The following is a 21153-nucleotide window of genomic DNA, read 5'->3' on the forward strand; positions in this document are numbered from 1 at the left end:
AAATACTGACAGCAGAATTCTCAGCCTCTAGGTCAAGTTGTCACCCTGACTTAAAGTCAAAAAATATACAGCACATAAGAGAATATCCATTGTTTACATCCAACTTTCAGCATCATGGAAAAAAACACATTAATCTAATCTTTGTAGTAATTTCTTTCAAGAGAAGAAAACATACAGAACATTCCAGTAATGTGCACTGCAATGACCATATGCACCATAGCCAACAACCTATTCCATTTACTTTGCTGTTATAACAGCTTATCAAGAGAGGAATAACATGTCTCCTTTGTATTTATAATACCACAAATTCAACAAGAGTTGCCATGCTTCCTTCCTAAATCAAACCAGTTTAAATTTCCCCCAAAATTAAATTTAAAGAAACTTAATATAACAAGGTATTATATCATTTGCAGTATTTCTGACAGAATGCACACAAGTCTGTGCTTTTTTTTTTTTTTTTTGAGCATGCACAAATATAAAAGGTGTCTGGATATTTCTTGCAGATCTTGACTATTTTCTAGTCAAGCTGCTCTTGTCTAGGACTTACTTATCCAGAACACAATTCTGAAATTTGGAGTAAAAGGAAGGCTTTTAAATCACTCTTACCTTCATCTATTGAGGCTTCACTACTGTATCCATCATATTCTGCAGACAGGGGACTATATTTTTGTCTGGTTTCCCATATATAGTTTTTTTGCTGTCTGCCATCCACCACTGGCAGCCTGGAACTCTGGGTTCTAGACAAGGCCTCATGATATTTACCCAGTGCTTCATCTTCACTCTCAGATGATGAACCATGCTGGTCTTTACTCATATAAGAATTGTCTGTTTGAATAAAATAAAGCAAATCGACTACAGCTCAAAATAGAATACAAGAAAATAACCATAAAAGGTTATCACTGAAGATATTTAAGATATTTCATTAAGAAATTTTCATTAAAATTTCTGCAATATTTTAAAAATATTTTATTGTAATTATAAGCATTATGTGATTTTGTAACTGGTGAGAGCTATTTTCATTTTCTAGAAAACCTGAAAGATCATTAAGCCTCAAATACCATTCTAATACTTATTCAACAGAAAACTGATCAATTCTTGTAAGGCAGCACGCACTGACACTCTTGAAACCCTTCATTAGGTAGGAAAATGCATTTGGATACCTAACATACAAAAAGGCAGCTCCTGATCCTACGTTCCCAGCTGATTCTTGCTGTGAGCATGTAGCATAGCATAGAAATGAAACTGATTTGCCAAGAGAAGCCTACAAAAAAATCATCTTAGGATATTTATGCCAGTAGTGCTTAAACTCATAATAACAAATGGGAAAGAAAATGCTAGTGAAAGATGTTTGCATGCACGATTTTATTTAACTTTAAATAAACAGCCTCTTGTTCAGTAACTGAAATTAATGCAGATTCTCACTACAGACATCTGGCAACAGCAAAAATTACATGGAAAAAAATCTATCTAGTCAATTCTTTTATGTCAGCTCTTCTACAGTGCCCACTCCTGTGGCTAACGTTTTCCAACTACATCTCAAGCATGACTTCCTCCCACAAATCAAAGATTCAGCTGCATATTTATCTCTGTAAAAGGAAAGTTTCCTCCTCCCTCTTCCAAACTTCAGATGGATTCCACCCAAATTTAACATGCTTTGCACAGGTTCTGTAAATCTCGGACTCCAATAAGCATTAAGAGATTTCGTGTAAACTCAGTAAAGGTCAGCATGACCACTACTCAGTGAGCAAGCCTACAGCATATGATTTGCCAGCGAAGTTCCATTACTAGAAGAGCTTTGAGATACCCAAAATGTTGTTTTTCAGCTCCTGATTCTGTGAGGGAATGTTCTCTAACATGCTATCCAGTCATACTCAACCTCTTCTCCCCTCCCTGCTTTTAAGACCTCTTCCCAGTCCCTGTCCTTAGCTCTAGTTCTGCATTTCCACTCCCATTAGTCTCTGCCTTCACACCCAGTCAGTCTCACTCCTTTGGCTGAGTATTCCTACTAAAGGAAGGATTCAGATTACTCAAAATGCAGCCATTTAAAATTAAAGTAACTCAACGTATTTCAATCATATAGGCCTCTTCTACAGTCAAGTCTTTGCCTAACAATAGAGGTCCATCCTTCCTACTTTTAGGTAAGCCTCTAGAGCATATGAATAAAACCACTTCCCATCAAGGTCTTTTTCTCCCTGGTACTCATACAAAAAAACCTATGCTACAAGTTTAGGTAAGACATCTTTTAGAAAGTTACATTTATATGAGTCGAGTCATACTCTAAGTTCCTGCTTTCCAGCCCCATTGTTGTCACCCATCCTACTTCAAATCCCAATCTACGGCATGCATCACATTATATTTGTTCAGGAAGTTTCTGTCCTCACAAAGGACACATTTATTCTCAATTTTTCTGTTCAAACTTCCACTGTCCCTCAGCAACCACAAACATTAAAGGCACGATAAGACCTGCTCTATTCTTCAACTCCTAAAATGAAGCATATGAGTGCAAATGGGATGGTCAGTGAATTTAACAAGCAAAGTATAAGAAGTGTTTACCATGTCTTTTCAAAAAGCAAACTTTCCAAAAATTTACAACTTCATCAAACTTTGGTGTCTTTTTCATAAAAGAACATGGGCCTCTCTGACACAGGAAAAGTGCTCTCCCACATTTCAAGTACAAATTCCAATATACAAAGGTGCCAAAATATCTTAATAAAGCTGATGTGAAATCTACTTATTTTGTTGCACAAATACCCAGCATGTTTTTCCCATAACATATTTTTGGAAACAGCTGAAGATTTTAAAGTATAACTTGAGGGGGAAAAAAAAAGAAAAACAAAACAAAAACAAAACAAAAAAACCCTAACATGATCTCCAACAGAAATAATGCCTAATTTCATCACAGATTTTTCAAATTTAGCACACAATTTTAGGGAACTGAAAATAAGGTCTTGAAATGGAAAAAGTCAGAAAACCTTAACTGGATATGGTGCTATCAGGTCTACATGCAATGTGTACATAATCTTAATTTAGTATTTACAGGAAAAATTGTGCCTTAATAGACTGCTAATGAGCAACTAGGTCTTTCAAGTCTAGGCTATCAATTTTAAACCAAGTCTAACAGATATGGTTCTTCCCATTTTATGGACGTCCATAAAGCAAGTTCAATTTCACTGATCACTTATTGAAAATATCACACCAAGCAGGATCTATTCTGGCTAACACATTCAGTGCAAGAGGCTGCCCAGAAAAGCCTCTGCTGGTACACAGAGTAAAATTTTATATCTCATACAGCCCTCGATAGGCTAAAACCTGTCAACTTGGAAACTTCTGCAGATTTCCACAACTATAATTAAAGCAGAGCATACAAGGACTAAAATATAGTGCCAGACAACAGTATTAGATGCATCCTTTAGCATTGCAAGAAATGTATTCACAAATTAGGGTCACTAATCAGCCTGCATAAAGAAGGGAATAGTATAAAGCATGATAGCAACGTTTTAAAGAAGATTAGAAAGTTATGTCTCTAATAATACACTGACTTTTGTAAGCATCCAGAAGTTCTCAGGGATACCAATTATTTTTTTCTCCAGTTCCTAGCATAAAAGACTGAGAATGTGTACTATTATTATAAGTCATGAAGCAAGACCTCTTCAGAGGACTTAAAAACCTCACTAAAGTAAAAACATAAGCTATCCATGCAAACACTTTTTAAAATTAACAATGGAAATCTGTTTCAGATTCTTGGGAAAAAATAGCTTCCTGTACATTAAAAAAAAAAAATCTCAGGGTTTTATGCCTCTCCTTGCCACTTCTTGTTTGACTTTCATAAATTCATGTTCTTATTAAAAATTTTGCTTTATTTGGCTAACACAGGTCATGAGCAATTAGTACACTATTGAAATCTATTAATTTGCTTATTACGGGACCTAAAATGCCATTTTTGAGAGAGAATATAGTTTACAAATATACTATTACATAAAGAAATAATAGATAAGATCACAGTTATCATACAAACATGGAAAACACCTCCTAAACCAAATTAAAAAAACCAACCAAACAAAACCAAAACCAAACCAAAACCCAAGAAAGCAGATAACTGAAGTTTTCAGATAAGGGAAAACACACACACTGAAGAAAAAAAATGTGTTTCTATTATGAAAGCATTCATTTCTCTGCAGAAACAGCACCTGTGGAAAAGCCTGTGTTGCTTTCTAAAACTTTCCTAGGCAGCTTGCAAAACAACTGTGTAAAAATGCAAGGTTTTAATTCTTACTTTTACTTCAACTGTTATTGCAACCCCTTTATCATATTGTTTAAGACTAGATGTTAAAGACGGCACACACAGTATCCATATCAACAACACGCAGATTTTCTTTGAAGACTACAACTTTAAGACAAGCCTCATTGACTTTTTCTATACTTAAAAGCACTTAATAGCCATTTCTCATTGAGTCTTGCGTCTTGAAATCATAATCTTACACATCCCAGAAATATTCTGAAGATCTACTGTAATGTAAATGCAAGAGAAGTTATTTCTTTTATCATCTTAGCACATTTTATGCAATGCTTTTAAAATAAACAAAATGAAAACGACATTCCAGAACAAGTATTAATTAATTAATTCATAGTTTTTAACAGAAACCACAGAAGATACTGCAGAGAAGGTAAGAAAAACCATGTAGAAAAGAAAGTAAAGTTAGAACATAGGAAAGCCATTTATTAATCAATTCCTTTAAGCAATAGTTTCAAAAGTAATTAACTTTCAAGAAATCAAGAAACATCATTAGAGAATGAAGCACTGAAAAAACAAACCTACTTTCATCCACAGGCAACACTATTATTAAATGTGCACATTACGTGAAAAAAGTAGGAATTATCATAAGTTTCAGGAAAGGTTGAAGAATACAGTTTGCTAATGGACTCCTCACCTTTTCCTGCTGTCTTCTTATTACATAGCTCTCTTTCTAATTTCTTTGAGTTTTTCTTTTTACCATCATTTGCAATTGTAGTTGACATGTCTTCATCCTTTGAGGTGAATTTTCCTTTTCTATCAAAAAAGGCTTCTGGTTTCTTTTCTTCGATTTCATTAAGGCAATTGGGATCATTGTGCATCTTCTTCAAGCTGGAGTCTGATAATTTTTGCTTCTGTACTTCAACAAGTTTTGTTTCTAAATCTTGGGGAACATTCATGCTATGCACTTGATCAGAATCCTTAAAATCAACTCCAGGTGACCGTGGTTTGATTTTTCTATGCAAGTGATTCTTAGAATTATCCGATACTGCATATAGACAATTATCTTGCTCCTCAATAGATTGCTCCATGGTAAATTTATTACTTTTCAGGTGACTATCCTTCAAGAACTTATCATTTACAATACACTCGTTTCCCCCTACTGCTTCCCTTTTAAAAGGTCCTCCTACGGACTTCAAAACCTGAGGTACTTCTGTATAACTGGATGGATTATCATTATCTGTGCCTTTTAACTGGCTCTGGTTTTTGTCCAAGACATGGTCAGATACTCCAACTTGACTTGTACCTTTTTTTACAAAATCTAATGAATTAGAATAATGAGTCTCTTTGTGTTCTGCAACACCTCTCTTCACTTTCATGCTAATTTCCTGAGAATGAGTTAATGGCGGGTTATGTTCCTCTCTCCCTTCCACAGGTTTATCGTTCTGCATTTTGGAGCTCTCATCTTCTGCACGAAGGCCATTTATCATGCTGGTTACTTGTTCTGTTACTGAGTCAGCTACAGTGTAGCTGACCTCTCCAACAACACTGGCCAGATCATCCACAGCACTGCTAAGCGTGTCCACCAGGGAAGACACAGAGGGGAGGCTCAGATTTTGGTGAAGGTTTTTGAAAAACGCCATTTGTCCAGCCTATTCAGCAACAATTTTTAATAATGAAAGGTCCTCTGCTTCACAAACAGATCATCTCTGTTTCTCCAAGTTCAATTTCAGAGCTATTTGCTTTTGCTATCTCAAAAATCAATATATTTACCAGGGGAAGTTGCAGCTTTCCTCTTTCCATTCAATGTGCATTGAAAATAATGAGAAAACAGCTAAGTAAATACCTTGAAATGAGGCCACAATCAACCAGCAAAACCATAGTCTTTCATCAACTGCAGCACCAACTAGCCATAAAAAAATTCATTATTTTCAAAAACCAGACAACTGTGTGAGGTGGAAATTTTTTTTTTATCCTAACCTGCAAAGAAGAAGTTGTGAGTTAAATTATGTCCTTTCATCAATGTCACACTGAAACAAATTTTTAACACAGCACAACCAACACGCATCATGGAGACTTCTTCACCCCAAAACATCTGCTGCCTTTTAAATAAGGTAAGGTATTTTGAAACATGAAGATTTGGTTTGTAGCAAAAAAGAAAGTTAATATGACAGACTTAATTTCAAGGGGAAGAAATTTTTTTGTCTCCAAGAAAATAAAAATTTAGCTCCATATTTTAAGAGGTAGAGGGGAAGAAGGCCTCTCCAATTTCCCATTCTCTTCCCTGGGGCCTTTCTCTTTCTATCACATCAGCTAACAAAGCCTGTTCAACTTCCATGGCACAAAAGTAGAAAGGGGTTGTTTTACCAACCCCAAAATCTTTTTCAAGGTCTAAGTTTCTTTGTCACACATGATCACTAAAGACCTTGTTGTATTAAAAGTATTCAGTAGTTTGCTAGTCAGAGATGTTTGTAATGTTTTAGTTCTTTAAAATTACTTTCCAGGTGAAAAATGCAAGACCTCCAAAAGTCTGGTGAAGGATTTTAATAAGCTGAGTGAAAACCCAATAATCCATTCACAAATTTACTTGAAAAGATTTAATTTTACACAATTATGGAATGTTTAAAATGAGTTCAAGAGTATTCTCAGAGTGCAAGAGAAGTATCTTCCCATAAGTAAAGGTCAACTCTTTGGTTATATAGCTGTTGAATTTCTGTAGCTCGTGGACACAAAGGTTTGTTCCTTTCCAAGTATTGCACAGTCACAGGAAAAGTCAACACTGTTGTGTTATTACATCCTTGTAAAAATGTGCATTTTTATAATTAAGTTTAGTACACTGTATCTCAAATACTTACAAAGTTTATCTTGTGAATTCTTTCTTGTAGTGTATCCTGAATCGAGATCTGGGAAACCACTAACATTTTCAAAACACATCTTCTTATTAATATATAGGAAAAGTAGCAACATGAGAATAATGAACACCCCAACTGCAGACAGGAATCCAATTGCTTCAGGAGATACTAAAAGAAACAGAAAAAAACACATTTTTCAAAATCTTGTAAAAGTTTATAAAGTTGTAACAGTACCAGAATTGATCATTATTAAATACCTCTAAAGTTGCAAATTGCAAGATATAACTAAAAAAACACCATTTAAATTTGAGTTAATGTTTAGTCATCTTTTCAAAGAACAGAAAAGCATCTGGTCCTAATCTAAGCGAGGACTGACCCTTTGAGGAAGAGGTTCTGCCAGAGTACTGGACTCCATAACAAGACAGAAAAATGGGGAGATTACCAGAAGACGTCAAGGCTGATGATTTCTGATGGAACGTCTGACAGAGTGAGCACTGGAAGGGAGCTAGCAGCAAGCCCTCTGGAAGGGAGTTAATAGCAAGCCCTCTTCCTGGAAGGGGATGGAGGTTTGGCTACCTGGGCTCAAGGACAACTCTCAGATAGTGCTGCTGAGGAGGGACTGAGGCCTTGCTTTGTCAGCCTGTTATGCTCAGCACCTGGCTCCTCTTCCCTTAGGGACCAGCTGGCCTGCGCTGCTCCCTGATAACCAGGATACCGTGTGAGCAAAGAAAGGAATGAGAAAAAGCACGTATGTTCACTTGCATATGAACCACAAAGAGCTACGTGGAATAGAGATAAAGCACACTTAATCCAAACCAGGTAGAAGTAAAAGAGACCAAAGTAGACTGACGTGGCTTAGCAACCATGTAAAATAAAGAATATGTAATTGCTATTAAGCAGGTAACTGAAAGGGAGCATTGGTGATATTTGACAGGGGTAGAATCTTACAAGTCCATCAGTATCTAACAACACCAATAAGACCATTTAAGGCCAAGATTATCAAGGAAAGGGTTTTAGAAATATGAAATCTGCAAGTGGATGTAGCAAATTGGAGCAATAGGGAAAGAGCAATTAAGGGGCAGCTTGTTTATTTGAAAGTAGAGTGGGTAGAGAAAGATATATAGAAGGGTAGGAAAAACAAACGTCTAGAAATGTAAGAGGTAAAGAACAACTCATAAAGGCAGTACAAGAACAAAAGTGGGCAGATCTTTTGAAAGGCATGCAGATGCCCACAGACTCTAATGAAGCTGAGCTGCTTCATTAATAAAGGGTCAGAGGGAAGACTCATGGGAAACCCAGTGGACTCTCCACAGGGTCCACATCCAAAACACTCCAAGTGAGAAGTTAAAAGGGTGACAGAATTGTAAATTTGTTACTAACTGGGGTGGGAGGTTAAAGTGAAGCTTATAGAACTGTAATTCCAAAATACTACAGTGTGATTGATAAGAAAAAAGTGTCAGAACTCAATAATTACATGCAATTAACAATGGTATAAGGCATTATAAAACTGTGATACCTAGTGGATTGCTGATTAATTATCTGTTAACTGGTTTATTAGTAGTGATCAATTAAGAAGCATTATAGCCTCAGTTATGTCTCAAACCTACATTCTAAAGAGAGAGAGTAAGATCTTGAGGTAACAGACACCTTAACACTTAAGAGTGGTTTTTGTCGCGGCAACACACAGACGTGCATCTTTCAGGATTGAACCCAACTGCATTCATTGGGATGAAAGCTAGGATTTCACATACCCCTTTATTCCTGTTGATTTTGCTAGACTCTCTACTCACCACCATAAATCACATTCGTGATTTTTTTTTCTATTTATTAAAGATTTACAAAGATTTATCGGATTTATGAATTCTGTTTGCCAAGATTTTGGCACTTCACTTTAGGACTATAATGCTGCATGGCAACATTTTCCATTGTGTAAAAAAGAGTAGGATTACAGAAAAGTTGGCAACACACCCTGCATTCTCAGAGATGCAATACAAAAGACAAGAGGCAAGAGTCTGAAATAACTACAAGAGAAATTCCAGTTGGAGGGGGGGAAAATCCAGAATAAGAGGGATTTATCACTGGAACAGATTGCCTAGATCAGTTATAGAATCCAACTTTAACGTTACCCCTGTTTTGAGGAGGGGCCTGAACTTCAAATTACTTTCCCAGAAGCCTTCCAAATTAAATCATTCTCTGATTCGACATATGCCCTTTGTAAATCTGGGCTCCTACATCTATGTAAAAGTGCTGACTGAGAAACACATGCAGTTCCACAAACTCTTCAGTTCATTCTGCAGGATGACAGGGAACATTTGGGTCTGTGGTGCTGTTCTTAAATTATTAAATACGTGTCTTTCAAAAACTGAAAGATCAAAAGAAATGTGCCTTCCACCATCCAAAATGGATTGGTCAGACTTGCACTTCTGTTTTGAGCTGGACATCCAGACCTATCTGAAACTGTGAAAATTATTTTTGCTTCACTTTTTAACTCTGACCAGAAGAGATCACATAACATTGTGTCTACAACCCTGAAAATTTTTCCATGAAAAGGAACTTGCCAACAACTTCAAGTGACACGTCCTGCTGCATCAAGCAGAGCAACAAGGTGAGAAAAGTGAAATTTTATTCTGGAACAGAGAGGAAAGGCAGCTAGTTTGTTGTTGTTTTGTGGGTTTTTTTTATATTTTCATTATCATGAACAAATAGAAACAAAAAAAAATTGGCATATGTCAGGCGTTGATTTATTGTTTGTCAGGCATTCCATTTTCATGGAATCTTACTACATATGGGAAAACTCTGAGACTTGACAAAAGCCTCAGCTCATTTTTGACCACAAAGTTTAACAGATGACATCTCCCAAGGTTCTGCTGGCAGTAGGCATGCTCCTACCCCTCCCAAGACTGCATATGGATAACTGAGAATGTCTGGGGCTATTGGAACAACACCTAGTTTTCTTTGAATTATTGGTCCTGACCCAAATGAGACTAGAGACTGGGCCAAGAGCAGAAAATCTTCATTCTTCAATGAGTTCCAGTCCCTAACACTTATCAAACATAGAGGCAGTGGCAGAAAAGGCAGGAAGAAGAAAATGTGATTCACCAGAACGCAGGGACCAACAGAAGTGAGAGTGAAGTAGAAGGTGGCAATTAGACACAAGTTAATGATGTCCAGTGAGGAAATGGGAAGCATGAGTTATGAAGATGGTGTAACACGGAGATGGAGTACACAGAACAAGCCAGAAACTGATGAGAAGGCAAGAAAAGAAGACAGATTAAGAAGGCTTGACAGATAAAGATCATAGGACCACAGAATTTATCTATGAGAATAACTGCTTTATTATTGGAGCAGGCTGTCCTAAGCAAGTTTATCTGAATTCAATGTCAACACTGATTTGAGCAGGAGACTGAACGAAATTCCAGTCATGGAATGGTTCACAATGAAGGACAGCAAATGTTTCCTTCTAATAGGACAAATTGTGCAACAACTTCAGGGAAAAATGCTCTTGTGTATTTCACATTCGATCTTTTAAAACTGTAGGTTTAAACTGTTATTTCTTCTTTTTTTATTTATGCTTACATTGCTCAGCTCATCAAAGCTGCTCTGATGCATCCAAATATGTGCTTAAGGAAGTTCACCACAACCTAAAAGTAACTTGAAAACCCAAAGCCTTTGAGTTTTTTTCTCCAGTACTTCATGGATACTAATTAGTAAAAAAAAAAAAAGCACTGTCTGCAAGCTTGATAGTTCTCTATGGAAACACAGTATCTGATGACATCTTTCTGGAGTGAAAAAAGAAACTTTGGCTGATACCTAACAAAAAGAATGAAACTTTAGCTGCAGCAAGACTAATTAATTATTAATGTAATTCAGTGTGAACACAGGACTTGAAAATTGTATTTCTGTATCAATTTGCAACCATGTAAAGAGTCTTAGAATACTTGTTCACAGATTAAGTATATTATCAAGTTGAAATCCTGTGATGTATTACCATTATAAAGCCAGGGAAAAAAAATTGTACTTCAATTTTCCACATGAAATGTGTACAAATTCCCATCTATGAATACAGGTTCTATACATCACATTAATCTTTCAATTAGTTTCTCACCGTTGAAGTGTCAAGCAGGTACGCTTCGTAGACAGAGAGAAAAAAAATTCTTTTTTGCATATAAAATACATCTGTGCTACATTCAGCACCAGAATTATTTTGATTCAACACACATTGTCATAAATTCTGACTTGTCTGGGCATTAATTGTACCATGAAATGCATTTTAAAAACTCTCAGAGGTTCCCAGTGGTTTCTTCTACTATCAGAAATGAGTTGAAAAGCATTACTTTCTCAAAGTCATATTTCAAATTCAAAAGTCTTACTTGTATGAACTTCATAATTATCCTCAGTTCTTAAGAAAAACAAAAATGAAAGTTTGAATTTATGAATTAATTTATGTTTGAAATTCATAATAATATAACACAGTTTTAAAAATACTAAAAGAACTAACATCTTCCTACAGTCATTAAGACTAATTGAACTGCTGGCTATGGAAATGGCACAGAAAGTTATACTCATTAGAGAAGCATTACATTAACATCACTTTATTTCACTTTTATTATTATCAACACTAGAATCAACATTATTAGAATACAGAAACTTACCATCTCTTCATCTTAAATATCAAATTAGCATGTCTTTCTCAAATAACTTCCCTGTTATGAAATAATTTTTCTTTTACAAAAGATGTTTCAAACTCTTCAGAAAATAACAGCATCTTTAAAATCACCAAAACAACATTCTCAGACATATTAAAAATAATTTAATATTTTTAATATTAAATTTAAAAGCATTTAATGTTTTTAATATAGATCTACCCCCAAATTGTATTTAATATCCAGTCTATTGGTTTTAGAGCTTCCACATTCCACATCACACTGCTCACTCAGTACTATGTACAAAGCCACGTAGTTATTTTAATGATGTTTCAATTATTCATTTACAAGTGCAACACTATCTCTTCTGCACACAAATCAAGGAACTAGGGGGTATGAGGTGAAGAACCTCATTACCTTTAAGATCCTAGTAAAAAAAACAAATTAAAATGTAAGTTTGTTTTTATTTATAACCTGTTTAATTTTTTTACAGTTTGATCCAAGATATTTTAGCCTATTAAATTCTTTTAAATAAATAGGACTGTTGTTTTGCATTTAGTCTTGAAGAAGAATTATTTTTATTGCTATTAATTTTTTACACCTTTGCATCTTAACATTACACAAAAATAACCTGTACTGTCCAGCTCAAAAATATTTTCATCCAAATGCTATTTACTGCTGCTTGTTACTTCTTTCCAACTTGCACAAGAAATTAACATATTCTCAGAAGGCTGCACAGATTATTGAACCAAAAAATGAAATTTGTGCCTTGACTGCCTTTTCTCTATGCTTGAACTATTTATCTCCAAGGAGGAGGTATTTATTTCTCACAGGCAACTCGTGTCATAACAGAAAAACACAAACAAAACCCACTATGCCTCCGTCTGCTCCCCAGTCTGCTGGTCTGACTGATTACTCGAACTGTACTTTCATATGTGTCAGTTTACAGGTAAATATTTTTTCCTTTTATAACTAATTACACAGGATGGTCTCTTCTCTAACAGTAAGTAATTGAACTTGAAGGTTACCTAAGGTTTTGTGCTCTTTCTAAACAGCTTTTCTTTGACAACGAAAACTCAATACATAATGTTTCATAACAATTTAGCAGCATTAGTAACTTCCTGTTTGCTGGAGTAGTTGAAGAAGCACTAACAAGTGAATAGAACCTCGTTTATCTGGACAAAATCATATACCTACAGAGGGCAATATTTTATCCAATGTTGTGTCAGAAGACTTAAACATTAAATTCTTGACTATCTGCACTTTTTGTAAACTTAAACTGTCTGGCAGCTGAGATCAGTATTAGAATACTTTCCCGTATAAAAAACAGGAGTAACATTTCCACAAAAATTGACTACCTGAAATTGCTGCTAAAAATCAATGACAATGAAATCAAAATTCTCTCTAAATATTTATATTAAACGTGTCAAAAGACAAAATTCCAAACATATTTCCTATGCTTCCTGTTTTAATCTTTCCTCTTTATCTCATATGAAACATTGGAACTATGTCATTCCCTTCTACGAACTTACCTATTTCTCTTATGTTTTGCCGAAACAATCTGGAAAAGTGTTTTAGCTCAACTTAAAACACACAATTACATCTCATTTATCAATGGTTTTAATTTTTTAGTTACATTAGACAACATTAAAACTGAAACTTTCCTGTATAAAGATGCTGCCCCTCCAAAACTTACATTTTGGCTTTGTTCTGCAGCACAGACTTTGTACCTTGGCCCACTACTAAAGGCTACATCTGTCAGTATATTATGTTAAATACACTTTATACTGCTGGTCTTATGACATTCCTTCATTTGTGCCTGTTGCTCATGCATCTTGCACTTTTTTGTGCAGCAAGTTTACACACTCTCCAGTACAAATTAAAAGCACCTGCAACATGAGCTACCTATATTTCAACACTTTAAATACCTATATCCGGTATACTACCTTGAGTGACATGCAATTTCAAACGAATGTAAACTTGAAATGATAACTGAATTTCAATCCAGAACTGAAAAGAGCATTGTATTTCCTAAATGAGAAAATTATTAACAATTTTAGCGGCGTGAACCTTTCAGGAGTTTTTAGGACTGATAGAATGAAATCAGGATGAAAGTGCTTATTTAACTTTCTATTTAGAATAATAATGCCCTTTAAATAGACCTTTCAAAGTAATACTGAGGAAAACAGAAAACTTACATTATCTGAAGTGATACACGATGCTACTTATGGGTTAATTTCTAAAAAATTTCATACACCTACTATTAAGCAAAACATAAATGTGCTTGTTTACATGAGAGGTTCACTAGAATTAGTGTATTGTGACAGCTACACTGCTCTAACTCCACTGTCACTTTTATTCCAGTGGAAACTTATCAGTAATAATAGAAATTTTTTTTACCATTTGGTTTATGTCACTTCACACTGGCTGAAGGATAATATGCACTTCTACAGAGAGAAATCAGAACTTCTTCTCCTCTTCATTCTAATCACAAGGACTAATAAGAAAAATACATTTTAACATCTAGATTCCAGGAATTCTTTCACATAGGAAGAAAGTCTAGAATTTATTTTAATTAAAAAATTCAGTTTATTTGATTTTATGATTAGCAATTAAATTACTTGACTAAATAAACATCAAATAGAGTTCATTTACTTCATAAAATACAATCACAGAATCATAGAATATGCTGAGTTGGAAGAGACCCACAAGGATCATAAAAGTCCAACTGCTGGCCCCAAGAGCCACACTGTGTGCCTGAGAGCATTTTCCAAACACTTCTTGAACTCTGTCAGGCTTGAAGCTGTGACCACTTGCCTGGGGAGCCTGTTCCAGTGCCCAACCACCCTCTGGGTGAAGAACCTTTTCCTAATATCCAACCTAAACCTTCCCTGACACAACTTCAGGCCATTCCCTCGAGTCCTGCCACTGCTCACCACAGAGAAGAGATCAGTGCCTGCCCCTCCACCTTGTGAAGAAGTTGTAGACTGTGATGAGGTTTCCCCTCCATCTCCTGTTCTCCAGGCTGAACAAGCCAAGTGACCTCAGCTGCTCACAGGCTTTGATAAAAATGGCTGGGTTCATTAAGTTAACTAATCACATACATAAGTGCATGAAAATACTTGTAGCAACTCTAGTATTGCCTCTGCAGATTTTCATTTTCAGGATCCTTTTCCCTTTCTTTTAAAATACCATGCTGAAACTGTCTTTTGGAAATAAATTTCATTACAGGAAAAAGAGGACTCTGGTCTCCAAAATACCACTGATCTACGAAAGAATTTAGGAATAACTAAAGTCATAGTCGGAGAAGGAGATTTAAACTTTTGACAGAAATCTTTTAATTCCTAAATCCTTATGGGCTGAGGAAGTTGTCAGCCTGCCATCCCTGCTGATTTACCAGTCCCTCAATGCCTTTTCTCTCTAACATGGAATTCATCTCCTATTGAGTAATATCTCACAACAGAAATCTCTGAAAAGAAACAGCAAAGGAAGCATCACATTGCTACTTGGAATAGACACTGATCATGGAATCATGTTGATTACCTGCAAATCCCAATAATCTGTTGCAATTACATAGCATATTACATGACTATTATCCACGCAGTGGGTAAGAGAACAGCAGTGGTTATAAATTTTTTAATGGCATTCTCAAATAATCCTCCCAAAGCAAAAGTATTTAAGACCCGCAGGGGTCTAGAGACTTGTGGTTTAGAAGTTCATACCTATTACAAAGTAGGTCTCCACTATGGGGGGAGGAGGAAATCTATGTACTAAAAATCTTCTAAAACCACATTTTTCCCTATCAGACACTACAATTAATATCAAAGCATGAGACAATCCAGCACAGTAATTAACTAGGATATACAGCAAAGCACTGTGAGGTAAAAATGATTATATGAACATGCAAACTTCTTGAGTGAGGAAATACCAGGGTTTAGATATAGCAAAGTTCTTACACAGAAAACTTGCTATGAAAGAAGAGGTACTGCCATGGGTGGAGTTAAGTGACCTCAGCAGCTGCTGCTTTCCAGAAGACTCCCAACACAGGGGAACATACAGAAGCAATACTCTGCTTCAGTAACCTCAAAGAAAAGTATTTATTTCATAATAAATTTTCTCTAATCCAAAACATATACATACAGATTACCTTTCCAACAGAGTGCAGAATTCAGTATATATTCCAGTGACGTTAATTTTAACATTATAACTTCCATTTTTATAACATGTAGCCATATTTCTAAAATATCTCCCAGGTCTATTAAGTTTAGCATTCACGGAATAAAGGACATAAAATTTTTTCAAGCCTTCAGAAAAAAAAAGTATTCGTCTATTTTAAACTAATTAGTGTACAATTATGAACTGACTAATTACTATTTTCTGCCTATATTATAAAAGTAGCTTTAGTTGTGTATACCTTTTTAATGAAGAGGTTTTATTCCTATCTTTAAAAAGAGAAAATGCACTTTACTTTTTACTGTCCAAATCTGAACCTCTAAATGAGCATAGAAATTACACATATTTAAAATCATAGAATCACAGATTATCCTGGGTTGGAATGTGAGGTTTCCTAATTTAAAGAAATTTGCTACCGTCTGTGGCATCACCTTTCTCTTTATGAAGCACAAGGAGTTCTATCAACTAGATGACAGCAGGGAGAAAGGGGAAAAAATATTTTATTTCTTTTTCAGAAGCAACTATTTAGTGTAGACTATCATAAAAATTGTAAGATAACTTGAGTATCAGATGCAGTTGATTTGCAGTAAAATAATGTTTCTACTTGTAAAATGAAACTCATGAATAAATACTATTTTTTTCCATTAGGATTAAATGCAGTTGGCAACTTAACATTCAGACACATGCAAATGGATAAGAATAGTTGACCAGAACATTAAAGAGGAATAGTTCTACTTAAAACATACTTCTGACAAAGCAAAAATTCATACCTTATCTTTTCAAAATTATTATTACAAGTGACATTTTTCATTGTCAGCCAAAGACATTGTCTTTTTGCAACTTCTCTTTTGCATATTAAAGAGAGCACTTCTGTTCCATTATTAGTCACAAAGTCAGTTTGCTGAACAGTTTCCTTTGTTTGCAAGGCTGCCACAACAATAGACAGAAAAGAACATCTTGCAAAAGAAAAAAGAGCTTAAAATAATTTTTAAATATCTGTGCAACTCAGCCCTTACTCAGATACTCAATCTACAATTCCATGAATTAAATACAGAATACATTGCTGAGTTAGAAGTATCACTTTGCATTACTTTGAGAATAAACAAATGAACAAGGGTGAGAAACCTGAAAGTAATATGGCCACGTATTTTCTCCTTTAATGTCACTTCCATGCCATACAGTGAATATCATACATACCAGAATATATTTAAGAGAATACCAGAATATATTTAATATTTCTTCAGTAACACCTTAACATCATAAGCACTCATCACAAGTTTGATTTGTCTGTACAAACAGAACTTGAAAACAGCCTTAAATAAAATATTACTGCATCTAACAACTGCCAATTCCAAGTTGGACTTGCAGCTACAGCGCACTACACAATCAAAAAAGATACATTTTTCTCAAGTGTGATCTCAAGTTCCCTGAATTCTTTTATGTCAGTAGCAAATAACCAAAGGAACACCTTACATAACTCTCATGACTCTCTCAAAAACAAGTGTGTACTAGGAAAACAACCAGCAAAAAGGCAAACCATTAACTGAGTAGTTTCAGAAAAACTGTCAACTGCTGTCAAAAACTAAGCAAGACTCTTCTTTCCACAGCCAAGTCTTCGATTTGTATTGTCAGACATTGAATATGTGTATGTACACAAAACAAACTTGCATTAAATAACAGAAGTAAACAAGATGTTAATTTATAATAAAACTAGAAATATGTTTTTCTTTTCTTTTCAATTTTCAGAGTTCAACAATGTGTAAATACAAGCCCATGCAAACAATTCAACCACTTAACTATGGAGACACAAATTTTAGTGCCTCCCTAATAGGTGATCATACATCTTTAAAGTTATTTTTGATAGCTGGAAAGTGACTTGTTCAGGATTTTGTGGCTATTAGATGTTACGTCATGGCCACAAAATACATTTTCAGGACACACATTCTCTGTATTTATGCATTTAGAAGAAGCCTCTTTAAAAATACATATGAATTAGATTTTAAGGCTTTCCAGAAAAGCCTATCAGTCTCCTTACTCCTGATCAGCTCTCTGCAGGTTCTTCTCAAAAATGTATGAATATGCTTAAAGGAAACCAAATAACCAAACACTATAAACGTACTGGAATCCTTGTGCAGACCAGAAGTGGATGCAACACAGTCTCCCCTTGGGCAAAAATGAAGCTGTAACTGTATGAGACATGGGAGCAGCCCTGTGCCAGACCACTGCTACACCTTTGGGTAGCAAATCCGAGTTGTGTATCAATACCATACTGAGATCATATTTACACTAAAATTCAGATAACCTCAGATATTCGATGAGCATTAGAACTGGTACTTGCAAATCTTTGAATCTTAAAAAACTAAAAATAAATCTACCAACCAAGTTAGGTTTATTTCAGTGGAAGCATTGTTAATATAAAAAAAAAGCTTTAATGATGCTTTTAAATGAAAATACAAACAAAAATGCAACTATTTGCAGTCTCGGCTAGTGAGCCTAGAGTACATAAAAATTTGAAAATAACAAATGTAAATAAAAAAACCTCCATGGATTTGACTAACCTGAGAAATAAAAAAAAATTTAAAAAAAGAAGAAAAATTATGTTTCAGGTTATTTTAACAGCTGAATAGTCTTAGAGCATTCATTTCTTTTTTAAGGCTTGGGTTTTGGTTTTACAGCCTTCACATGAAGGTAAGAAGTTTTTATGATGCTATTTGAGCTAAATGGTCTGGTCACACATAGCCTTTCAGACCTTTCTGGTCACTTGCCACATTTTATCATATGACACTCCAAAGTTCCTATTTTCCTAGCAAAAAATTAATAGGCAGTCAAGAAAAAGACAATTTAAGAATGTGTTACTTTGACAACTAGAAAAAAACCTGATCACAGCAACAGGTGTTCTTCAAGTCATATAATCCCCTATAAATTGTAATTACACTCCACCACTTGAAACCGGAAAGTTTTCCCCTGCATTATTCATAGAAGACACATGCTTGCTTGCTTGCTAACTTTTCCCTTTTCCTGCTAACTTTTCCCTTTTCCCTATTCAGTGCAGGAAAAATAAGATGGAACTTATCCTACTAGTTGTTTCTCAACATGGACAGATAAGCAAAGCACAAATGTACACGGTCGTCTCTAAGAACTTTAGTTACTTAACACTGGCTATTTACGGCTAATGTTTCGTTCAGGGGTTCCACAAGGGCACTCTAACTACAGTCACAGGGCAGTCACAGTTGCCCACCATCCCCTGGCAGAAAACATCAGAGGCCTTCAGGCAGCTAGAGAACCATTTTGTCAAACACTGCACCAGCTCTCGTAGCCTCACTGACCGTATTCGATGAAAATGAGGGAATGTATGAATGCCCAGAGTGCTGGAGTGTACTCTCCTGGTGCCACAGTCACACAGACACCAGTGAAAAAGGAGAGGGGCACACTGTAAACTTACTCAGCACCAGACAGGACTGCAAGACTACCTATGTGTTGATGTGAACACTTAATTTGTCCATCCAACTTCTACAGTGTGCTCACAGACCAAAAAAAGGCTTGGCTTTCATGGCACAGCCAAGAGATGGTGAACTACATCCTGTGTAAGCTTAACATGAGTATTCAGTGGTATTAATGACAAAGCTGGAAAGCCTGATTTGACCAGCTCGAGACTGCTGGCAGCGAGGAGTTCTCAGTTTGGAAATGCCTTCCTATTCTGAGGAGGTCAGTAGAGATGTTGAGTCTGCACCCTTATCCTGGCAAGCAGGCAGGCCTGGACAACTGGCAAATAAAGCAATCCTTAGGAGCCTGGCCTTGGTCAGAAAATAAAAGCATCTTGGATGTGTATCAGATGATGTAAAGTCTTAGATAAAGTAACCAAAACTCTGTACAACTGGAAGATTCTTAGTACAATGGCAAGCACCTTCTTCTTTATACATACACATCAAGTAGGGAGCAAAGACTGACAAGAACGCACCCAATCCATGCACTACAAGGAACACAGCTGGGCATAGGGACACACAAGGTTAGAATACACATGGAAACTCCTATGACCTAAAAAGGAACCCAACATAATGTGGGTATAAATGGCACTAGGAGGATATTTCTCTTTTAATCACACTTAGGCTAATTTATTAGCACTAATGCTAAAACACAGGTTCTATGCATCTGTTATTTAAAAAAAAAAAAAAGTGTATCATATCAATGGCAAATGGAGCTTAGAATCTAATGTTCAAATTTAACTTAGAACCTTAAAAAGGTACATCTTTTCAATTTAACTTCCCAGCAATTAACATTAAAGCCATAGAGCACTGCCTCCAAGAACTCAGAAGAATTGTTTTTCTTAAAATCACTACAGTATCCTAAAATAAATCGGGATTAAGAAGATTAATAGATTTTAAAATTTTATCAGTAGGTTTCCTGAAATTCCAATGAGTTTCTCAATTCAGGAAGAAAAACAGGGCCTATTATAGAAGGAATACAGGGCACTGTGTGTACCGACATCCATCAACAGAAAACCAGAGACAGCAATAAAGATGCTTTTTAAAAAACAAAACCAAAGCCTAAGAAAACATTAAAAGAAAAAAAATTCACCTCCCCTCCAAAATACAAACGAAGTAACAAAAAAAAGCAAGATCTAAATGATTCACAGTTTAGAAAAGCAGAGAAATGTTTTTAATTACAGTACTGTCAAACCACACACAACATTCAGTAATTCTTTTAATAGATATTTGGAAAAGATGACTTCTGATCATAAAGCTGTTTTTACCTTAACTGGTAAACTTAATTCTGAGGTTAGGCGATGTTAAATAAATGTTTCAAAAAAACCCCAAAATGTTACTAAAACCTCTAAGTGAATGCAATGGAAACTAAGAGGACAAACAAAATTTCTTCCCACGAAGTATGATGTGGTTTGACAATACTATTGAGCCAGTCTAACACTTAGTTGTTGTCAAAAGAGTCTTGTAGACTTCCTCCTCTCCCAGCACACTTTCTTACTCCTTTCCTTTTGAAAGCACCGAGACTCTTCTGACCTAACTGTGACTCAGTTCAAGCAACTAATCTTTGAAGAAACTGGTTTTTTTCATCCAAGGGCAGCTTTCAGATCAGAAGACAGAGATTCAACAGCAATGCTGCAGGAGGGAGTGCAGGGCTCCCAAAAGGGACAGAAAACAGAACTGTATCTAGTCTTTATATCAGCTGAGCTGTTCTGTCAAGCTCCAACTTCAATCACTGCAGCTCAGCTTTAAGCCTGCAACAGTTTTCTCTTGAG

General features: G+C 35.5%; 1 protein-coding gene across 4 annotated transcripts in view; it reads right to left on the reverse strand.

Moving 5' to 3' along the window:
* Positions 1-21153, reverse strand: part of SYT14 (synaptotagmin 14) — a 90952-nt gene that overhangs the window by 56814 nt on the left and 12985 nt on the right. For 2 of the 4 annotated variants that reach the window (XM_039386957.1, XM_027714491.2), the window contains exons 3-4: positions 7087-7251; positions 607-825 (exon numbers count right to left, since the gene is read on the reverse strand). In XM_039386957.1, the coding sequence (XP_039242891.1) occupies positions 607-825; positions 7087-7251 (384 nt within the window). Of the gene's footprint in view, positions 1-606; positions 826-4928; positions 6212-7086; positions 7252-21153 lie in introns of all 4 variants that reach the window. The other 2 variants (XM_027714486.2, XM_039386958.1) reach the window with 2 other exon arrangements.

The sequence above is a fragment of the Pipra filicauda genome, unplaced genomic scaffold (genome assembly GCF_003945595.2).
Source record: "Pipra filicauda isolate LSUMZ 115617 unplaced genomic scaffold, ASM394559v2 scaffold51_size4534324_pilon, whole genome shotgun sequence".
In the NCBI taxonomy this organism is placed as follows: Eukaryota; Metazoa; Chordata; class Aves; order Passeriformes; family Pipridae; genus Pipra; species Pipra filicauda.